General features: G+C 39.2%; 1 protein-coding gene across 1 annotated transcript in view; it reads left to right on the top strand.

Moving 5' to 3' along the window:
* Nucleotides 1-23258, top strand: part of DDX43 (DEAD (Asp-Glu-Ala-Asp) box polypeptide 43) — a 73857-nt gene that overhangs the window by 9411 nt on the left and 41188 nt on the right. The window contains exons 3-4 of the mRNA XM_006902884.1: nucleotides 3702-3835; nucleotides 4834-4958. Of these exons, the coding sequence (XP_006902946.1) occupies nucleotides 3702-3835; nucleotides 4834-4958 (259 nt within the window). The remainder of the gene's footprint in view (nucleotides 1-3701; nucleotides 3836-4833; nucleotides 4959-23258) is intronic.

Below are 23258 nucleotides of genomic sequence, written 5' to 3'. Positions count from 1 at the left end.
GTGTCAGAGGCGGTGCGGTTGGCGCAGGATAGAGCAGGGTTTAGAGCTGTTGTACATAGGGTCGCTATGAGTCGGAAACAACTCGATGGCACATAACAACAACAACAAGCAGGATTTTAGTACATGTGATATTAGTAATATTGTTTGGTGATTTCTATACTCTGTTGGTTCTCCTTTTTTTTTTTTTAATATGGAAATAAATATGGATCTCTTCCAGTCAGTTGGCCAGGTGGTTGTTCTCCAGATTTCTTGGCACTGCTTGGTGAGCATGTCCAGGGCAGCATCTGTCTGTTGAAATATGTCAATTGTTATTCCATCAATTCCTAGGGCTTTATTTTTTTCCAGCTCCTTCAGAGCAGCTTGAACTTCCTCTTTCATCACAATTGCCTCTTGATCATCTATTGTTTTATGAAATTCTTCTGTGTCATCTAGTTCTTTTTGGTACAGTGATTCTGTGTACTCTTTCCATCTTCTTTTCATGCTTCATGGATCATTCAATATTCTGCCCATAGCATCCTTAAGCATTACCACTTGAAGCTTGAATTTCTTTTTCAGTTCCTTCAGCATAAGAAATGCTGAGCAAGTTGATGCCTTTTGATATTCTGACTCTAGCTCTTTGCACATTTCATTGTGATACTTTGCTTTGCTTTCCTGAGCTGCCCTCTGACATCTGTTCGACTCCTTAACTTTCTGGTTTCTTCTCTTTGCTTTGGATTCTTAGCATTCTAGTGCAATATTCAGAGTTTCTTCTGGCATCCTTCTCAGTCTTTTCTTCCTCTGTCTTTTTAATGTCCTTTTGTGTTCTTAATATCTTCCCATAGCAAATCTTCATTCATTAGTGCTCAATACCTCAAACCTGTTTTTGAGATGGTTTTTTAAATTCAGATGGAATAGACTCAAGGTCGAATTGTTTTCCTTTTCTTTAGCTTCAACTTGCACTTGCATACCAGTAGTTGATGGTCCATCCACAAACTGCACCTGGCCTTGTTGGGCTTTATGAGAAGGAATGTGGCATCAGAAAGGGAGGAAGGCTCATCAACAACCTACATTGTGTAAATGATACAACCTTGCTTGCCAAAATTGAGGAGAGCCTAAAGTGTTGCTGCAGAAGGTTGAAGACTGCAGTCTTCAATATGAATTGAAGCTCCACATCAGTAAGACAAAGATTTTCAGCGCTGGGCCAATTGGCAGCATCATGATGAAGAGGAGATTGAGATTGTTAACAATTTCACCTTACTTGGTTCTACAATCAGCACTCTTGGCAGGAAATCAAACTCTCAGCCAGGAAATCAAAAGACAAACGGCTGTTGTTGTTAGATGTCATCAAGTTGCAATTAGTCTTTTGATTTCCTGACTGCTGGTGCCAAGAGTAAACGTCATTGAGAAAATTTGCTGTTAGGGACCTTTCTAGAGTGCTAAAGAGCAACAGTATCACTCTGGAGACTAAGATATATCTGATCCAGGCCATGGTCTTTGCAATTACTTGTTATGCATCAGAGAGCTGGACAGTGACTAAGGATGACAGGATGATCGATGCTTTTGTGTTGAAGAGTCCATGGACTGCAAAGAAAACAAATTTGTCCTGGAGAGGATAAAACCAAGTTACTTCTTAGAGACGAGGACTTTGAAGTTCTGTTTCACATATTAGCAAGTTGCCAGAAGGGACCACTCCTTGGAGAAGGACATCATGCTTGGAAGGGTGGAGGGGCAGTGCAGAAGAAGAAGAACCTGGATGAGATGGATTGACACAGTAACTGAGGTAATGGAGTTAGATGTGTCAGAGACAGCGAGACTGGCTCAGAATAGGGCAGAGTTCAGACCTATTGTGCATAAGGTCACAATGAGTCACAGGCAGCTGGACAACACATAACACCATGGGCCATAGTCAAGAAGTTGGACTCTGTGAAGAAGAATGTGGCATCTGGACTGGAGGAAGACTCATCAGTAACCTGTTATGCAGATGACTCAACCTTACTTGCTGAAAGTGAAGAGAACTTAAAATGCTTGCTACAGAAGAGCAAAGACTGCAGCCTTAAATATAAATTGCATCTCAACACCAAAAGAACAAAAATTCTCCATCACTGGACAGATAGGCAACATCATGATAGATGGACAAAAGATTTTAACGGTCAGTGACTTCATCTTACTTGGTTCTACAATCAATACACTTGGTCTTCAGTCAGGGATCTCTCCAAATTATTGAGGAGCAATGATGCTAGTTTGAGGACTAAAGTATACCTGATGTAAGCCATGATCTTTTCAATCACTTGTTGTGTTACTAAGAGGTGGACAGTGAATAGGGATGATAGAGGAATTGATGCCTTTGAGTTGTGATGTTGGAGAAGAGTATGGCACATCCGTGGATTGCCAACAATACAAATAGATATGTTTTGGGGAAAAGTTCAACCAGTGTGCTCCTTGAAGGCAAAGATGATAAAGGTTTGTCCCACATACTTTGGGCATGTTCTTAGGAGAGGCTTTTTCTTGGAGAGGAACATCATACATGAAAAAGTGGAGGGATAGTGAATTAGAGGAAGACCCTGAACCAGGTAAACTGACAGAGACTGCATCAGTGGGTTTGAGTGTGTCAGAGAGCATGGGGGTGGCCCAGGAGAGGAAAGGGTTCAGATCTGTTGTTCATAGGGTTGCTATGAGTCATACTCATATGAGTCAGAGTCTCTCTTGGGTTTCACCATTCTCTACTGGAATTGTAAATGTGACCTTTTTCATTGAGTTTTGTTCAACATTCTCCTTTCTTTATTCAGGACTTTCTACTGTATTCGAGTAGTCAGCATCAGTGGCCTGGCACCCTCTGGTTCTTGTGGTCTCAGGAGTCCTGCTCCCGCTTGAACACTGCTGTTTTCTTGTTGGCCTGTCTTTCCCCAGGGTAACTCATCATTCAGGTTATCTTATGGTTTCCTTAGAGAACTTGAAGACGTTTTCCTTCCCTACTAAGTTAGGTGCACCCACTCCATCTTCTGCTGTGTGAAGAATGTGGGTTGGGTAGGGTTGCATTCTGTTGCACATGGAGTTCTTGTGACTCAGGTGATTCAGAGGCAGCTCAGAGCAACAACAGAATCTCCCTCCTCCCAAAATCCACAATCAAACTTATTGAGCCATTGAGTCAATTCTAAGTCTATTGATCTTCTATCTGAGGCTGTAAATCATCCTGAGGGGGCTCTGATGGGGCAATTAATCTGTAGAGTGTTGCACTGCTACTCCAAAAGCTGATATTGTCTGGTGTTGAAGGAGAAAGATGGACAATTTTCTGTCATCCCATTTATAGGCTTGCAAATCCAATAAAGGATCAGCTCAGGATCACCTTAGATATCATCTGGAGCATGATAGAGTTTTGTTGTTGTGCAGTGTCGAGTTAGAAACTACTCATAGCTGACTACCCAGTAGGCTGTAAATCACACAGGAGGAGATTGTCCATCCTTCTCCCTCTGAGCAGCTGATGGATTCAAACCATGTGCCTTTTGGGTTGGCAGCACAACTCCTTAACTGCTAACGGAAAGGTTGGTGGTTCTCCTCCCACAGAGGTATAGCCTCGGAACCAATGGAGGATTGCTTCAAGTTGAAAATTACTTGATGGCAGTGGAATTGGTGTACATATTTAATTGGGACTTTTTGAAGTTGAATGATTACTAGGAGAGGAAGATAAGGGGACTTAGTATTAACCATTTCCCTCTTGTATTTAGATAACAAAAAGGTATCCTGAAGCAGAGGTCAAAATATTTGGAAGCAAGGTGATGCAGACGAAAGCAAAAGCCGTAATCGATACTATTGTTCAAAAGCAAGAAGAAAACTACAATGCAGAATCCAGAGTTAGTAAGTAGTTATTTCTTCCGAGGATCTTGAAAAAGTTTTAAGATTTATTTAGATGTTGTGAGCCTCTGAAAGCTGATTCCTTTCCTCGTAATGCTTTGTGTATGTGTGAATATTTTTCTCAGAAAGCCCAGAATACCTCTTCTGAAAGGATTTTATAAAAAGATCTGATATCTCGGTGGGTAAGCAAGATAGTGTTTAGCCACAAATAATGGAAAGCTCTAAATTACCTTTTACTGAACCTTAGTATTACTGATAACTTAAGAATTGATCTTTGTGCCCTACATTGTTGGTGTCTTCACACTACATTGATTCAAAATATCTAGTTATTTTGTATTTTTAAGATCTCAAGTCTGTTTGAGCTAGAGGAAAAGAAAGTCATTATTGAACTCTATGTAGAAGCAACATGGAAATAAAAAGATCAGAAATTTGAGTTCATTGCCAAGTTTCCTCTTAACATTTCTTGGAAAAGAGCTCAACCCTAAGGTGCCATTTCTTCCCCTATTAATCCAGAGTAATATTTTTTTTATTTTTTTCTTTTTATTATTTTTGTGTGCATGTACCATCAAATCAGATCTGACTGGTACAGGAGGAGATTGTCCCTCCTTACCCGGCAGAGCATCTGGTGGATTTGAACAGTTCGCCTCTGGGATTGTAGTTGCAGCTCCTTGCCACTAGGCCACCAGAGCTCCCCTCAAAGTAATATCTTTATCACAGAATTTTGATAACTATTAAGCAATAAGTGTGACTATTTTGGTCCAAAATAAGTTCTCATGCTATTTTCCTTCTCTTCCCCTAAATATAAAATGCATTCTAAAAAATTATTATAAAAACTGTTACCAGAATTATTGTTGTACATAGTAAAAAAAAAAAAAGTTGTACTTCAGGCATATTGTCTGAGCTACCTATATTAATAAATAGAAAACACAATAAAGTACCTTTGGGGACTATGTTCTGGCAGGATTTGCTTAAGAAACTAATTTGATAAACATTTTTAGCAGAGAGCGCTGCAGTCCAGTCATCTACTGGACAAAATGTAAGCACAGACAATAATGTTGACACAGAAGATGAGATAGACTGGGACCAAATTAGAGAAGATGCTTTGAAATGGAAAAAACAGAAGTGGGCAGGTTGGTATCCAATCACATTATTAGTATTAGTGGGGGTCTTTTAATGGAATTATCTATTCTCTTTAAAATGCTTTTTAGTGATAAAACCTTTATTTTAAATGAAGATAGTAAACTTAAAATGCAGTTCTAAGTAATGGGTATGATAATTTCTACATATCTGCTCTATTATTTAAGCTGTAAATAAAAATTTTAAATATTTATTTACATCTTATTTGAAGTGACTCATTTTGAAAAGGTAATAAAATACGAAGGAAATTAGACTCAAAGGGGAAATGGAAAATACATAAGTACACTATTACTTAATGTTAATATAAGTAAGCAAAAATTTGATCTTTGAGTGGCGTTAATGACATGGGTAAAATAAAAAGGGCAAATATTGTTGTTGTTTGCTTGCAACTCACAGCAGCCCTATATACAAGAGCCCTAAACGCTGCTCTATCCTGTGCCAACCTCACCATCTCTGACACTGATTCCCACCACCCCAATCACAGAATCGATCCATCTCATTGAGGGTCTTCCTCTCTTGCGCCATGCCTCCACTCTCCCAAACATGATGTCCCTTTCCAAGGACCAGTCCCTCCTTGCAACATGCCCAAAATATGTCAGACGAAGCTTCAGAATCCTTGACTCCAAGGAGAATTCCAGCTTCACCCTCTCTAGGACAAACCTATTTGTTCTCCTAGCATGGTATATTCAACACTCTTCTCCAACACCACAGCTCAAAGGCATTAGTTCTCTTTCTGTCATCCCTATTCACTGTCCAGCTCTCCGATGCACTGCACATAATTGTGAAGACTATAGCCCGGATCAGGTGCACCTCAGACTCCAGCCTGATGTCGTTGCTCTTCAGTCCTCTTGAGAGGTCTCTGAGAGCTGACTTACCCAATTCAATTCGTCTCCTGATTTCCTGGCTGCTGTCACCAAGAGTGTTGATTGTGGAGCCAAACAAACTAAAACTATTAACTATCTCAATCTTCTTCACCATCCATCCTGATGCTGCCAGTTGGCCCAGTGGTGAGAATCTTTGTTGTCTTGATGTTGAGCTTCAATTTGTATTGAAGGCTGCAGTCCTTGACCTTCTGCAGCAAGCACTTCATGTGCTCCTCAGTTTCAGCAAGCAGGGTTCTGTCATCTGCATGACACAGGTTGTTAATCATTCTTCCACCAGTTCTGATGCTATATTCTTCCTCGTACAGCCCAGCATCTTGGATGATCTGTTCTGCATACAGTTTGAAAAGGTATGGAGACAAAATACGTCCTTGATGGACCCCTTTCTTGATTTTGAACCATGTAGTGTCTCCTTCCTCTGTTCTGACGACTGCCTCTTGGTTCAAATATAGGTTTTGCATAAGCACAATCAAATGTTCTGTGATTCTCATTCTTCTCAGAGTCAGCCATAGCTTGTTGTGATCCACACAGTCAAAGCCTTTGCATAGTCAACAAAGCACAGATAGACACTCCTCTGGTACTCACTGCTTTCAGCTAAGATCCATCTAACATTAGCTCTAATATCCGTAGTACCACAACCTCTTCTAAATCCAGCCTGCACATCTAGCAGTTCTCTGTTGACATATTGTTCCAAACATTTTTGGATAATTTTCAGTAGAATCTTGATTGCATGGGATAGTAATGATATTATTTGATAATTTCTGCACTCTGTTGGGTCACCTTTCTTTGCAATGGGAAAAAATATCGATCTCTTCCAGTCAGTTGGCCAGCTGGCTGTCCTCCAGATTTCTTGGCACAACTTAGCACATCCAGGACAGCGTCTGTTTGTTGAAATATGTCAATTGGTATGCCGTGAACTCCTGGAGCCTTGTTTTTTGCCAGTTCCTTCAGAGCAACTTGAACTTCCTCCTTCATCACCACAGGCTCTTGCTTATATGTTATTTCATGAAATTCTTCTATGTCAGCCAATTCCTTCAGATGCAGTGACTCTGTATACTCCTTCCATCTTCTTGTAATGCTTCTTGGATCATATAACATTCTACCCAAAATATCCTTAAGTATTGCCACCCGTGCCTTGAATTTGTTTTTCAACTCCTTCAGCTTAAGAAATGCTGAGTGAGTTCAGCCCTTTTGATTTTATGACTCCATTTCATTATAGTATCTTGCTTTGTTGTCCCGAGCTGCCTTTTGAAATTTTCTGTTCAGTTCTTTGATTTCTTGGTTTCTTCCTTTAGCTTTGGCTTCTGGGTGCTCTAATGCGATACTCAGAGTTTCATCTGACCTCCATCTTGGTCTTTTCTTCTTCTTCAGCCTTTGTAATGATCTTTTGCATTCTTCATGGACAATTTTCTTGATATCCTCCCAGAGCTCATTTGGTCTACGGTCATTGGTGCTCAAGGCCTCAAACCTGTTCCTGAGATGGTTTTGAAATTCGAGTGGGACAGACTTAAGGTCAAATTTTGGTTCCCATGGATTTGATTTAATTTTCCTCAACTTGGCTTGAACTTGCATATGAGTAGTTGGTAGTCTGTCCCACAATCAGCACTAGGCCTGGATTTCACAACTGATACTGAGTTTCTCCAGTGAGTCTTTCCACAGATATTATCAATTTGAAAAACCCTAGGTACAGTAGCGCACACTTAGATCAGTACTTGGACTAGCAGACATGGCAATTGAGACTGAGATCTTAGAAATGAAAACACAAAGAAGGAGGAGCCAGCTGTAAGGAGACACTAGTATTGGAATGTGGAATGTGAGAAGCATCAATGTAGGGAAATTGGACATTGTTAAGAAAGAAATAAAACACATAAATATGGACATACTAGGTATTGGCGAAATGAGATGGCTTGGCATGGGACATTTTGAATCAGACGGTTATATGATTTACTATGCCCGGGATGAAAAAGTGAGAAAAAATGGGGTTGGTTTCATAATTAAAAAGTCGTTTTTAGATCCATCTTGAAATACAATATGGTGAGCAACAAGGATGCCTATAAGGACGTCCAGTGAATACCACTATCATTCAAATATGTGAACCAAAAACTAGAGCCAAAGAGCAGGAAATGGAAGATTTCTACCAACTTTTACAATCAGAAATTGATCAAACGTGCAGTCAAGATGCATTGATAATATGGGTGACTGGAACGCAAAAGTTGGGAACAAGGAAGAAGGATCAGTAGCTGGAAAACATGGACTCGGTGAGAGAAATGAGGCTGGAGATAGAATGATAGAATTCTACACATTCAATGATTTATTCATTGCAAATACCTGGGTAAATATTAAAGGGCAAAATATTAAATAATGAGAAATAAGCATAACACTTCCTGGGAAGAAGCAAGAGATTTCTCCCCCCACCCCCCTTTGATTTTCAGTGAAACTTCTTATTTGGAACATTGCATATGGGATATAATGTACATTCAGTAAATCCAAGCACTACTTTTGGCTCTCAGAGTGAGGCAGCTATAGAATATCTTTTATTTTAAAACAGTGAGAAACACCATTATCTAATTTTCAGCCATATCACAGACAGGACTATAAGATTAACAGTTATATTAAAGAGGGATGCACTCCTTAGAAAATCAATTACATGAGATCAGAATGGCAGTATTTACCCACAAAACCCCTCAAAAGTCAGGAAGGAATAGGAAAAAAGGATGAATGAAAAGAAATGCAGGGAGGATATGTTAAAAGTGCTATTACATTATATAGGCAATCTATGTCACAACAAAATGTGTAACATTTCTTGAATGGAAAACACATTTGCCTGATAAACTTTCACCCGGATCATAATAATAATTAATGAAAATGCTAACTCACCAATTTGTGACTAAACTACTAAAGATGGTTAATTCCGATTAGCTACTCCAAACATTTAGGAACTGTACTCTTGGGAACTTGTCTCTTCCCTGTGCCTTTGTTGACTAAGTCAAGAAAATCTCCCTCCCAACTAGCTTCAGGAAGAGAGGAGATGGGCACATGGGTCAGCCAGTAGTGCCTACAGAGACTTAAGAAATGTTCTATTGAGACTTTCCCAATTTCCAGTGTCTTTTCACTGAGCAAAATTTCTTGGGCAGCACTTCTAGAACTTTACCTAACCATGGGAGAAACCTCCCCTACCCCCAATCAAATTATAGGGTGGGACAGAGATGAGGGCCTACCACACCTGGACAGAGAAAGAGACACCAGCTCTCTGCTCCTCAAAGGACAACTGGATGAGAATATTACCACAGGAAACAGGGAACAGAGCCAGGCATAGTTGACTAACAGGGAAGACCACTCATGGGAAAGTGAGTAAGTCCAACACTTAAAATTTGCAACTTATCAATAGCAACAAAATTATCTTTCTATGCAGACACATAGAAACTGTCTCACACATGCTAAGAACTTCACTTAATGTCTGGGAAACAACAGGCAATTTCAAACATGAAAAAACAAAATAAACTTCTCCTAAAAAAGACTAGACTTTAGCTTCCATGAACACCCCAGAGACAAGAAGGCAGAAAAATATATTAGCATAGAGTTTACATGAACTGCTACTGATGTTAAAAATCATAGAAGAATTGAAACCATAAAGAGGTGCAAAAAAGGTGCAAAAATTTTTAAAAATCACGAGGCAAGGTACAACCAACACAATTAAAACAACAGAAATTTATGACAATGCAATCCAGAATATCAAAACCAAAATAGTGGAATTTTCCAACATGCTGGAGAGAGAAAAATAAAAATAGAAGAAAAGAGACGGAACAGAGTCAGCAAGGTATAAGACAAGAACCTCAGTGGGAATTGACTGGAGGGGAGGACCACCCAGAGAGAGACAGAGGACAAAAGAAAAAACATTAAAATCCTGGAATCATGTGGGATAATATCAAATGGAACAACATGCTTGTATTTTAATTCTAGAACGGGGCTGGGAGGTGAAAGGAGCACTAAGAAAATTGTGGAAGAGGTATTAGAAGAAAACTTCTGAAGTATCATTAAAAATGAAATTAATCTTCAAGAAGCTCAAAATAGACTAGAATCTAAAACCAAAACATCAAGACATATCATAGTCAAATTCTCTAAAATCAAAGATAAAGATAGAATACTAAAAGCAGTGTGAGAAAAACAGTCACTTAAAAGAACCAAATATTTTAAGCTTTGACTTCTCAGTGGAAACCACGTGAGCAAGAAGACTGTGAGATGGCACATTGAGAAAACGGAAAGAAAACAACTGTCAGCCAAGGATCCTCTACCTAGCAAAATTATCCATCAGATATGAAGGAGAAATTAGGTCATTTGCAGAAAAGCAAGAACTTAAGAAATTCGTGAAAACAAGACCAGCTCTACACAAAATACTAAGGGAAGTCCTTCACACAGAAACAGCAAAAGAAAGTGAATGGACCATAGTAACAAGCATCAACAGGAAAAGAAACTCAGCAAAATGGCAATGATAAAACTTGGCCTGTCAATCACACTTAATATGAATGGCTTAAACACACCAAGTATGAGAAAAAGAGTAGAAGAATAGATAAATAAACAAAACCCATGATTATGTTGCCTATAAAGAGACTCATCTAAAAAACACTGAAAAAGATACACTAAAATCAAAGCCTGAGGGAAAAATATGCTAAGCAAATGGCATCCACAAAAAACCAGGAGTGACAATACTAATTTTTTAAAATTAATTTTAATGAAAGTTTACAGAGACTTAGGGTTCCCGTTCATTCATTTTTGCACTTTCCTCCTGCCTATCCCCTTCCCCCCAATTTGCTCTTCTCTTTAAAAAGTAAAAGAAAAATTCTTTCATTATTAAACAGTTCCTCACCCCAAGTCCACTCCACTGTACAACCTTCATTCTGGACTCCTGTCATGACAATAATACCCAATCATATCTATGGGGAGAAATGTGACATCAGGATTGGTTGAAGATCTATCAGCAATCTCTTATTATGCAGATGACACAACCCTGCTTCCTGAAACTGAGGAGGACCTGAAGTGCTTGCTGTAGAGAGTCAAGGACTGCAGCCTTCAATATGGATTGAGGCTCAATGTCAAGAAGACGAAGATTCTCACCACTGGACCAATTGGCAGCATCAGGTTGGATGGTGAAGAGATTGAGATTGTTCACAGCTTTAGTTTGCTTGGCTCCACAATCAACACTCTTGGCATCAGCAGCCAGGAAATTAAAAGACATATTATGATGGGAAAGTCTGCTATTCGGGACCTCTCTAAAGAACTGAAGAGCAACGGTGTCTCTCTGAAGACTAAAGTGCATCTGATACAGGCCATGGTCTTTGCAATCACATGTTATGTATCAGAGAGTTGTACAGTGACTAGGGAGGATAGAAGGAGAATTGATGCCTTTTGAGCTTTGGTGTTGGAGAAGAGTATTGAAGGTACAATGGACTCCTGAAAACAAACAGATTCATCCTGGAGAGGGTTAAACCGGCCGGGCTGCTCCTTGGAGGCAAGGATTCTGAGGCTTCGTCTGACATACTTTGGTCATGTTATAAGGAGAGACCGGTCCTTGGAGAAGGACATCATGCTTGGGAGGGTAGAGGGCAGGCACAGGAGGGGAAGGCCATCTAGGAGATGGATTGATATGGTGACTGGGGTAATCGGGATGAGTGTGTTGGAGACAGTGAGATTGGCACAGGACAGAACAGAGTTTAGGGCTGTTGTACATAGGGTCACTATGAGTTGCAAGCAACTCGAGGGCACATAACAACAACAACATATCCCTTTTAAACAGTTCTCTCCTTCATCTGTTTCAATGAAATGTTCATTACTTATCCCATCTTTTCTTAGTTACTCCTCAACCCTCATGTCAGTCCATTTTTAAACAGTGGCACCATACAATATTTGTCCTTTTGTGACTGAGATATTTCACTCAGCATAATGTCCTCCAGGGTCCCCTGTTTAGTATAATATTGCATGAGTTCCTTGTTTTTCAGTGCAGCATAGTATTCCATTGTGTGAATATACCACAGCTTCTCTATCCATTCGTTTGTTAATGGGCAATTGGGTTGTTTCCAACTCTTTGCTATTGTGAACAAAGCCGCAATAAACATGGGTGTGCATATGTCTGCTTGGGTGGCAGTTATGATTTCTTTGGGGTAAATTCTCAGTAGTGGAATTGCTGGGTCAAATGGTATTTCTGTTTTCAACATTTTTAGAAAGCTCCATACAGTTTTTTATAGTGTTTGTACAATTTTATATTCCCACCAACAGTTCCAATGTCTTCACAACCTCGCCAGCATTTGATGTTTGCTGTTCTGTTAAATTTTGTTATTCTTACTGGGGTGAGATGATATCTCTTAGTTGTTTTGATTTGCATCTCTCTTAGAGCTAGGGATTTTGAGCATTTCTTCATGTGCTTGTTGACCATCTGAATGTCCTCTTTGGTGAAGTGTCTGTTCATATCCTGTGCCCATCTTTCAACTGAGTTATTTATCTTTATCTTGTTGTGGTGCTTGAGTATTTTATAAATTCTAGTTATAATAAGTCCCTTGTCTGACATGTCATTACCGAATACTTTTTCCCAGTCTGTGGCTTCCCTTTTTACCCTGTTGGAGAAGTTTTGGGATGTGCATAGGGACAATACTAATTTCTGATAAAGTAGACATCAGAATGAAAACTACCATAAAAAAATGAAGAAGGGTACTATATCATAATTAAAGGCAGAGTAGATAAAGAAGACATTACCTTATTTAGCATCTACATACCAAAAGATAAAGACCTGCAAATTACATAAAACAATGGTTAATAGATTTGAAGAAGAAATAGCACCACAATAGTGGTAGGAAACTTTAACACCCTACTCTCAGCAAAGGATAGGTGAACTTGAAAGAAATTCACCAAAGATGTAGAAGAACTAAATTATATAATTAGCCAACAATGCCATGTGGATGTATTCAGAGTACTTCACACAACTGAAACTCAGTTCACTTTCTTCTCAAGAGCACATGGTGCATTCTCCAGAACTGAACATACATTAGGATACATAGCAAGTTTCAACTAATTAAAAAAAATGGTAATGATACAAAGTATCTTCTCAGAACCACAATACCATAACCTAGAAATTAACAATAGGGTAAATTATAAAAACATAACTCATGTGAAACTAATAACACTCTCTTTGAGCACTATTGGGTTATAGAAGAAATAAAAAGTGAAACTTTAAAAAATCCTCAAAGTGAATTAAAATGAAAACACAATATATAAAGTCTCTGGGATACAGTTAAAGCAGTCCTCAGGGGGCAATTCATAGCTATAAACAAACGCATGCGTGCACACACGTAGAAGAAGAAAAGAGCAAAATTAATGACTTAACATATCTAGCAATTAGAAAAACAACCTCATACCACAGCCTCTAGAAGAAAGAAAATTATAAGGGCAAGGACTGAAATCAGTGAGATAGAAAACAAAAATAATTGAAACTATCAGCAAGACTAGGAGTTGGTTCTTCAAAAAGGTCAATAAAATAAACCATTGGCAAACATAAGAAAGAGAAGACACAAATAACTCGGGTAAGAAATAAAACAGCATCAAAACAATATTAGCTGAAATTAAGTCAAATCACAGAAAACTTTGAAAGGCTATATTCTAATAAATTTGGAAGCTAAAAGAAGTGGACAAATTCCTAGAAACCCACACCCAATCCAGATTGACACAGAGTGATAAAGAACACTTGAATAGACCCATCACAAACATACACACACACACACACACACACACAAAATTAAGCAGGTCATAAAAAGACACCCTCAAAAAAAGTCCCAGTCCAGTTGGTATTTGACAAGGAATCAAAACATAGCAAATATTCATTTTAGACCCAAGATTCTGATGTGTGAAAAGGCCACTATCTTCAGACTTTGGTCTTGTTTTTTCTGGTCTAGAATTAGAAGTGTTGCCAAAAGGGGCTATTTTAAGCTGTTTTCTTTTCCCTACCTCCAGTAAAGAAGAGGATAAACTTGTATTCACACCTAAGCTATTATTCACATTAGGAGTGGCTTCAAATACAGGCGATGATGCCCCAATGGTCAATTCTTCTTGGGGAGGAGTCTTTGAAACAGCATCTGAAAATCTTACAGCATTACTGCTATTTCTTTTAGATGCCTCAGAAAGCTGTATTTTGTCATCTCCTTCTAGAGAGCGGTAGAGCTCATCACCAAGAGGGCTCATGGGACCTTGAGATTCAGATTCTTCCTGAACTTGAAGTCCAAGTGTTTCAGCAACAACTGTAGCTAAATTAAAAGGTGACTTATCAGGGGAGCTACTGCTTGTTCCATGTGTTTTAGTCGTGGGAGATTGACTTTGATTGCAAGTGTCAGCCATTAATATTTCATTTTCCTTAGGACTATAAGCAGACCTTTCTCAATATAAAACGGGTATTACAGTAATAGATGCAAAAGATGGCAGTCAGTCAAAATTAGGAGGTGAAGAGACTGTGGACATGGACTGTACATTGGTCAGTGAAACTATGCTTTTAAAGAAGAAGCAAGAGCAGAAAGGTGAAAAAAGCCCAGATGAAGAAAGAAAACTGAATGATAGTTTGGAAGATATGTTTAATCAGACAACACACGAAGAATACGAACCCTGTTTGGCAGATAATTTTCCCCTAGGAACAGATGAAGATGAGGATTCGTCAGCTGTCACAAAACAACCAAACAGTAATGATGACAAGCATGATAAAATCAAACAGAAAGCTCTTGTGGGGCCATATTTTAAGGATGGTGAAAGGGAGGCTAGCTTACAAAATTTTCCTCATATTGAGGTGGTTCGGAAAAAAGAAGAGAGAAAAAAACTGCTTGGACATACTTGTAAGGAATGTGAAATTTATTATGCAGATATCCCAGCAGAAGAAAGAGAAAAGAAGTTGGCTTCCTGTTCAAGACACCGGTTCCGCTACATTCCACCCAACACACCAGAGAATTTCTGGGAAGTTGGTTTTCCTTCTACTCAGACTTGTGTGGACAGAGGTTACATTAAGGAAGATCTTGATCCTTGTCCCCATCCAAAGAGACGGCAGCCTTACAATGCAATGTTTTCTCCAAAAGGCAAGGAACAGAAGACATAGATATTGAAGCAAAACCAGAATAGAGGACAAAACTTTTTCCTTTTTAGTTTTTTATAGTTAAAATTAGTACTAAACACTGATTTTTTTTTTATCTTCTGTAAGCTGATTTAGAAATCAATTTTCTATTGAAATTGTTTTGAAATTACATTACCCACCATACAGACAACTATTTAAGCTGTGGACAAGTTGATGTATTCTCTTGCTTTTGCACCTTTTAAACAGTAAGGTGCTTTATTTTGCACTCTAACTTAAGAAGTGTTTACTTATTTTATTTGGTAATAACAATTACAATTTTGAAAATACAAAAAAAAATATCAAATGATGAAGCAATAATCTCTTCAACAAATGGTCCTATCAAAATTGGAAATCTATTTGCAGAAAACTGAAACAGGATCTATATCTCACACCATACACAAATATCAACTCAAGGTGGATCATAGACGTAGGGGTAAAAACCACACTATAAGGATCACAAGAGACAAGATACGATCAAAGTTAGAAGCCCTAGCCTATGGTACAAATGTTGTTGAGTACCATGGAGCAGGTTTTGAGAGGCTGGTGGATGGAGAAGAGATTGAGATTGTTAACAATTACAGCTTGCTCAGCTCCATAATCAACACTCTTAGATCCACAATCAGGAAAGCATAAGACAAATTGTACTGGGAAAATCTGTTGTCAGGGACCTCTCCAGAGTACTAACAAGAAATGATGCCAGTCTAGAGACTAAGGTGCACCTGATCCAGGTGATGGTCTTCACAATTACTTGATATGCATCAGAGAGCTGGATAGTGACTAAGGATGACAGAAGAAGAATTGATACCTTTGAGCTGTGGTGCTGGATAAGAGTCATGAACATACCATGGACTGCCAAGAAAACAAATATGTCTGTCTTGGAGAGGGTGAAACCAAATTTCTCCTTGGAGGCTAGGATTTTGAAGCTCCATCTATCTCATATACTTTGAGCACATGGAAGAACAGGTACTTGGAGAAGGACATCATACTCTTAAGGGTAGAGGGACAGCACAGGAGAAGATGACCCCAGATAAGATGGATGGATACAGTAACTGGGGCAATGTGCCAGAGTCAGGGAAATTGGCTCAGGTATGTAGGGTCTCATTGAGTTGCAGGTGACTTGACGGCACATGACAACAATAGACCGGAAGAAGATTGTCCATCTTTGCCCCACTGAACAACTAGTAGATTGAAGCCTTTGTGATTGCAGCACAGTTTCTTGTCACTAGGCCACCTGAGTTCCCTATGGCATAAATAGTCTTGAAAATATAGCCAGAAATATAACCAGAAAAGGATAAAATTGACAAATAGGATCTTCTAAAAATCGAGTCCCTGTGTGTCCCAAAAACTTTTTTCCAGTAGAATGAAAAGAAAGCCTACAGGCTGACTCCAGTTAAGTCTCAGCCTCTTTCATCAAAACACAGATTTTAAATTATAGTGACTTTAGACCTTTAATCTGGTGGCCCCTACTGGGAGAGGTCATCTTGAAAAGACCTCTTCTCTCTGCAGTTCAGAAGCAAGCAAACTGTGGGACTTGAGCCTCTTAACACCTGATTCATCCAGCTGAAGCCTTAACTAACAGATCTTGGGACATTTCCTATTAACTAGCTTTCAGTATCAACCAATTTTTTCACCCCTTTGATATGAGACCCCCTTCCTTGACTGTGTCATTTCAGCAGGAAGTAGGTTTTAGATCTTTGTCCCTTTTCCCCTTTGTTTTAACTTGGGAATATAAGGTTGTAATCAAAGGGATTCCATTTTTATGACCTTCTGACCATACCAGACTTGGTTCTTATGTTCCAGGAAAGAGTAAATAATCTGATTAAAGTTTACCCCGAAACAAGGTTTTATGACCCCTCCAAGAGATAACACCCACCCACCACCCCCCTGAAATAATGGAAAATGGCCTCAGGCCATTGAAACTGCTGTGACTATGCCCAGCCAGTCAACATAGAATGGATAATACTGCCCTTGTTCAGTGCTGATGCCAATTAAGACTCAGCTGCTTTCACCAAAGTGTACATTCTAAAAAAAAAAAAAAGCATATTTGCTTTTTTGTTTTTTAAAGGAAAAGAAAACCTGTAGATTGTTTTTGTTATTGTTAGGAGCCACAGAGTCACTTGCAACTCATAGCAACCCTATTAACAAGACCTCTGAACCCTACTTTATCTTGAGCCAGTCTCAGACACATCTACTCCCATTAACCCAGTCACTGAGTTAATCCATCTCCTGGGGGTCTTCCCTCCACACTCGCAAGCATGGTGTCCCTCTCTAAAGATTCGTCTCTCCTTGCAACACGCCCAAAGTATATTCAGATGTAGCTTTAGAATCCTTGTCTACAAGGTGCAGTCTGATGTCACCCTCTCCAGGACGAACCTGTTTGTCCATCATACATATATTCAGTACTCTTTTCCAGCACCACAACTCAAAGACATCAATTTTTCTATCATCCCTAGTCATTGTGCAGCCTTCTGATGCATAGCATGTAATTGCAACGACCATAGCCTGGATCAGGCACACCTTAGTCTCCAGATTGACATTGTTGCTCTTCAGTACTCTGGAGAGGCCCCTGACAGCAGACTTTCCCAATGCAATTCATCTTTTGACTTGCTGGCTGCTGGTACCAAGAGTGTTGATTGTAGACAGAGTCACTATACTAAAAAGAATTGTCTGACACAGAAAAATTTCATGAAACAATGTGTGAGCAAGAGCTAGTGGTGATGAAGGGAGACGTTCAAGCTGCTCTAAAGGAATTGGCAAAGAGCAAAGCCCCAGTAATTGATGGCATACCAATTGACATATTTCAATGAACAGATGTTGCCCTGGATGTGCTCACCACATTGTGCAAAAAGATCTGGAGGACAACCATCTGGTCAACTGGCTGAAGGAGGTCAGTATTCTCATTCCAAAGAAAGGTGACTTGACAGTGTGGAAATTATTGAACAGTATAATTAATACCACATGCAAGCAGGATTTTGCTGAAAATTATACAAAAATGACTGGAAACTATGGACTAGAGGAGGAAGAAAACCCCAAACATTTGGTAATGACATCTCAAACAATGGTCTCATAATGAAAGTTTAAAGAATACAACTGTCTCCATGTGAGGAGGGGGGGGAAAAGCTGATACTCCAATAACAAAATAGAGAAAAAACATAAAATGACTTTTCACAAAGGAAGACATTCATATGTCCAATAGACACATGAAGAATGTTCAAAATAATTGACAATCAGAGAGATGTAGATTAAAACCACAATGAGATACTATCTCACCCTAATAGGAGTAGCAAAATTTAATAGGACAGCAAGTAATAAAAGTTAAAGAGGATAATGGAGAGATTGGAATTTTTATGCAGTGCTGGTGGGATTGTAAAATGGTACAACCACTGTGGAAGGCAATTTTGCATTTCCTCAAAAAGCTGAACATAGAAATCCCACATGACCCAGATATCCTACTACTAGGAATATTTCCCAAGGAAATTAGAACTAAGACACAAACAGGTATATGTACAACTGTGTTCATTGCAGCATTATTCGTATAGCAAGAAAATAGAAATAGCCCAAATGCACACCAACAGATGAATGGATTGGGAAATTGTAGTACTTTCATACAATGGAATATTATGCAGCACTAAGGAACAACTATTTTGTAAAATACTGTATAACACGGGAGAGTCTAGAAAGTATTGTACTGTGTAAACTATCTCAATCTCATAAGTACAAAAACTGAATAAGACCATTATTGTAAAAATAGAAGGATGTCTGAGCAAGATGTGTATAAATGTCCAAAAGAGGAAGGAGAAAGTGTAAAAAGAGGAAGGGTGATCAAAACAACTATGAGATATCATCTCACCCCAGTCAGAATAGCAAAATTTAACAGAACAGCAAGCAACAAATTCTGGCAAGGTTGTGGAGAAACTGGAATCCTTATTCACTGTTGGTAGAAGTATAAAATGGTGCAATCACTGTGGAAGGCGGTGTGGCACTTTCTCAAAAAGGTGCAAATAGAGATACCATTTGACCCAGCAGTTCCACTACTGGGAATATACCCCAAAGAGACCATAACTGACACCCAAGCAGACATATGCACACGCATGTTTATCACGGCTTTGTTCACAATAGCAAGGAGTTGGAAACAACCTAAGTGCCCATCAACAAACGAATGGATAGAGAAGCTGTGGTATATTCACACAATGAAATACTACACTGCGTTGAAAAACAAGGAACTCATGCAATATTATTCAAATTGGGTGGCCCTGGAGGACATTATGCTGAGTGAAGTATCTCAGTCACACAGGGACAAATAGTGCATGGTGCCACTGTTGTAAAACAGGACTGACATTGGGACTGGGGTGAAGTGGAGACTGAGAAAGATGGGTTCAGTAATGTATACTGCATTGAAACAGATGAGGGAGAAACTGTTTGAAAGGGATATGTGATTAGGTATTTTTGTCATGACGGGAGTCCAGAGCGAAGGCTGCATAGTGGAGTGGACCTAGGGGGAGGGATTGTAAAACAATGAAAGAATTTTTCTTTTACTTTTCCAAGAGGGTAGTGTACTGGGGGGAAGATTGGGAGGGGAGAAAAGTGCAACAGTAAATGAATGGAAGTCTCTGTAAATTTTCATTGAAATTAATAGTAAAATTTTTTTTTTTTAAAAAAAGAGGAAGGGTGGAGAACCAAGGGTAGTAGGTGAATGAGGCGGTAAAGGAATAGGAAAGATTCAATGAGGACTTGAAAAGACAGGGTAGTAATAGGCATAGTTTAATAGTAACTAATTATATAAAATATAATACAATGTTATGAATGATTATATGAAGCACAATGTTAATGAAAGACAGTAGGGAACAATGTACATGAATGAAACACTGTATCTGAATTATCTTATGCAAACTAAGAAAAATATTAGCAGGAAAAATATATGGACAAATTTGTGGAGTTTTTTTAAGGCAAAAGGAAAAAATAAAGATATTTAATTCCACTCTTTTGGTTTACACCCCTCCATGCTGTTTCCAATACCTATTTGGTATTATGTGTATAGAGGAGGGTTGGGAGAAGGGACCAAACTTTTTATGGAGATCTAATTGGTGAACATCTAATAGGTGTTTTAAAATAAACAAAATAAAAACTAAACAAAGCATATATACATACCTATGTTAATTGGGAAGGGTATACATACACCAGGGCTGTATCCTACATTTTCAATCTTTATGCAGAACAGGTTTTTCGGGAGGCTGGGCTCTATGAGGAGAGATGTGGCATCAGGATTGGAGGAAGCCTCATCAACAATCTGCCTTATGCAGATGACACAACCCTCCTTGCTGAAATTGAGGAGGACCTGAAGTGCTTCCTGTGGAAGGTCAGAGACTGGAGTCTTCAGTATGGATTGAGGCTCAATATCAAGAAAATAAAGATTCTCACCACTGGGCCAATTGGCAGCATCATAATGGATGGTGAAGGGATTGAGATTGTTCACAGCTTTAGTTTGCTTGGCTCCACAGTCAACACTTTTGGCACCAGCACCCAGGATGGGAAAGTCTGCGATTAGAGACCTCTCTAAAGTACTGAAGTGCAATGATGTCAGTCTGGAGACTAAGGTGTCCCTAATATATGCCATGTTTGCAATCACTTGTTATGCATTAGAGAGCTGGATAATGACTAGAGATGATAGAAGGAGAATTCATACCTTTGAGCTGTGGTACTGGAGAAGAGTATTGAATATACCATGGATTGCTAAGAAGAAAATGAACAGGTTTGTCTTGGAGAGGGTGAAGCCGGGCTGCTCCTTGGAGGCAAGGATTCTGAAGCTTCGTCTGACATACTTTGGACATGTTGCAAGGAAGGATCAGTTCTTGGAGAGGGACATCATGCTTGGGAGGATGGAGGGACAGCACAGGAGAGGAAGACCCTCAATAAGATCTATAGATTCAGTGACTAGGTTAATAGGGGTAGGTGTGTCAGAGACAGTGAGATTGGCACAGGATAGGGCAGAGTTTATGGCTGTTGTGCACAGGGTCGCTATGCGACTCAATAGCACATAACAACAACAACGTGTTAATTTTTTTTTTTTTGTTTGTTTGTTTTTCTATAATTATATTTTATTAATTTTCATAAACATTTACAGAGATTTTGGGCTTCCACTCATTCATTGTTGCACTATTCTCTCTACCCTCCTCCCAGTTTGTTCTTGTCCAAATGCCACAGTGCTTGTCAAAGCCAGTTCTGATTAATCTTCTTTGTCAGTGTATCCTTTGCCATTCCCTATCACTCCTCCCTGAGAGAGACTTCACCCTGAGTCATAAGGAAAAGGGCACGGCGTATTCTCTTAGCTACTTCCTGCTGAAAAGGGACGCTGTGGGTTTCAGGGTGAAGATCTTCTCTCACTACTCTAAAGGGCCCCTTTGGCAGTAGGAAACACATAGACTATTATGGAGATTGATTTTGGAATTCAGATGCACTCTTATTGATTGTGCTTGGCTGTACATGTACATATCCTTGAAGATGTATCATGGGACAACATGTTAATTGAAGCATTATTTACAATAGCCCTGAAATGGAAACAACCCCAGGGTCCATCAGTGAAAGCTTGGTAAAGAAACTATGGTATATGCACACACTAGAGTACTATACAATATTAAAAAATAATAAGAAACTTTGAAACATCATATAACATGGATTAATCTAGAGGTGGATATGCTGAGTGATACAAGTCAGTGACAAAAATGAAAATACTGTGTGAGTCTACTATTATAAAAAGAATCGTTTTTGGAATGTTACCAGGGATGAGAGGGAAATACTCATTAAGATGGTGGAGGTCTGGTGACTCAGTGGCAAGAAATTGTGATTCCAGTGTAAAGGGACATGGTTCAAATCCAACAGCTGCTCCACAGGACAAAGGTGAATTCTCCTCCTGTACAATTTACTGTTTCTGAAAACCCCTTGGAGGATCAGCTGAGGGTTGGTTCTGACTCGATGGTACACAACAGCAACAACATTAAATTGAATGAAAAGAAAGTCAGTATGCAGCAAGGAATGATCAGCACAATACCAGTAAAGAGAGGGAAGACACAGAGAGGTACAGAAGAAATATAGTCAGGAGCAGACATCAGGCAGACAAGTAAGATGGATAGATGAAACGACTAAACTATTGAACATACTTAGATTTAACAAATGATCTTTCTGTATTCATATTATTGTGTATCATCAAGTTGGAACCGACTCATTGTTGACTGTGGCATGTTTTTCAGAGGCAGGTAATTGCGGGGGAAAAGATTGTCCATCCTTCCGCCGCTAAGTAGCTGGTGGATTTGAACAACATGCTTTCGGGATTGTAGTGCAACTTGTTGCCACTAAGCCACCAGTTCATATTTGTATATGATACAGATATACAAATGCATATAGCTGGTCTAACAAGGGGTAATGCTATGTTCTCTTCTTAAACCAAATACCCTCAGGGAGTGAGCTGATGGCTCTGGGGCCTTGGAATGTTGGAGGACATGAAGGTCAGTTGACATAACATAGTTTGCAAAGACGAAGTTCTGTATCCTGTTTTGGTGTGTAGAAATTGGAGTACTAAAAGCTTGCATGCAGCCATTTAAGGTGCACATGTTGGTTGGTCTCTCCTTATCGGGAACAAAAAAAAAAAGGAAGAAAAGCAAAGACGGATGGAAACATTTAGTCTAAAGAACTTGTGGACCACATAAACCTCAACTTCCACAACCCTCCTGTCCTGTCCCTACCATTGACCACTCTAAAAGGGATCAGTAGATGCTCTTGGCTAGAGTGGGGGAAAATGTGGAACAAAACAAAAACATAAAGGGATCAGTATTACTAGTCAAGTGGAGACAGATGGAACACTTGACTCTGTGTCCCTCAGACACCCTTTGAAACTAGAACAAAACTTACCCTCACAGCTCAACTTTCAGCCAAACAAGATGCAGGCCTACAAAATGATCCCTAACATTAAAGAGGCACTCTCTTCTCAGAAAAACCAACTATTTAAGGTCAAAAGAGCAATATTTGCCCAAGGCAAATATTTCTGAAGGCAGAAAAGGGAAAGATGGAAGAATTAATGGAAATCAGAATTACAGGAACTATAATTTTGGAAAAGGACAAATGGTGTTATATTTTGGGCATCACCATTGTTTGAAAACAAAATATATTAATGATTTCATTAAAAACCAATTTGCACCCTGAAGGACATTATGCTGAGTGAGGTATCTCAGTCACAAAGGGACAAATGCTATATGGTGCCACTGTTGTAGAATGAGGCTGGCATTGGG

The sequence above is a fragment of the Elephantulus edwardii genome, unplaced genomic scaffold (genome assembly GCF_000299155.1).
Source record: "Elephantulus edwardii isolate Elephantulus edwardi_28Jun2011 unplaced genomic scaffold, EleEdw1.0 scaffold00465, whole genome shotgun sequence".
Taxonomy (NCBI): domain Eukaryota; kingdom Metazoa; phylum Chordata; class Mammalia; order Macroscelidea; family Macroscelididae; genus Elephantulus; species Elephantulus edwardii.
The sequence above is the reverse complement of the archived record's forward strand: the minus strand, read 5'-3'. Positions and strand labels throughout refer to the sequence as shown.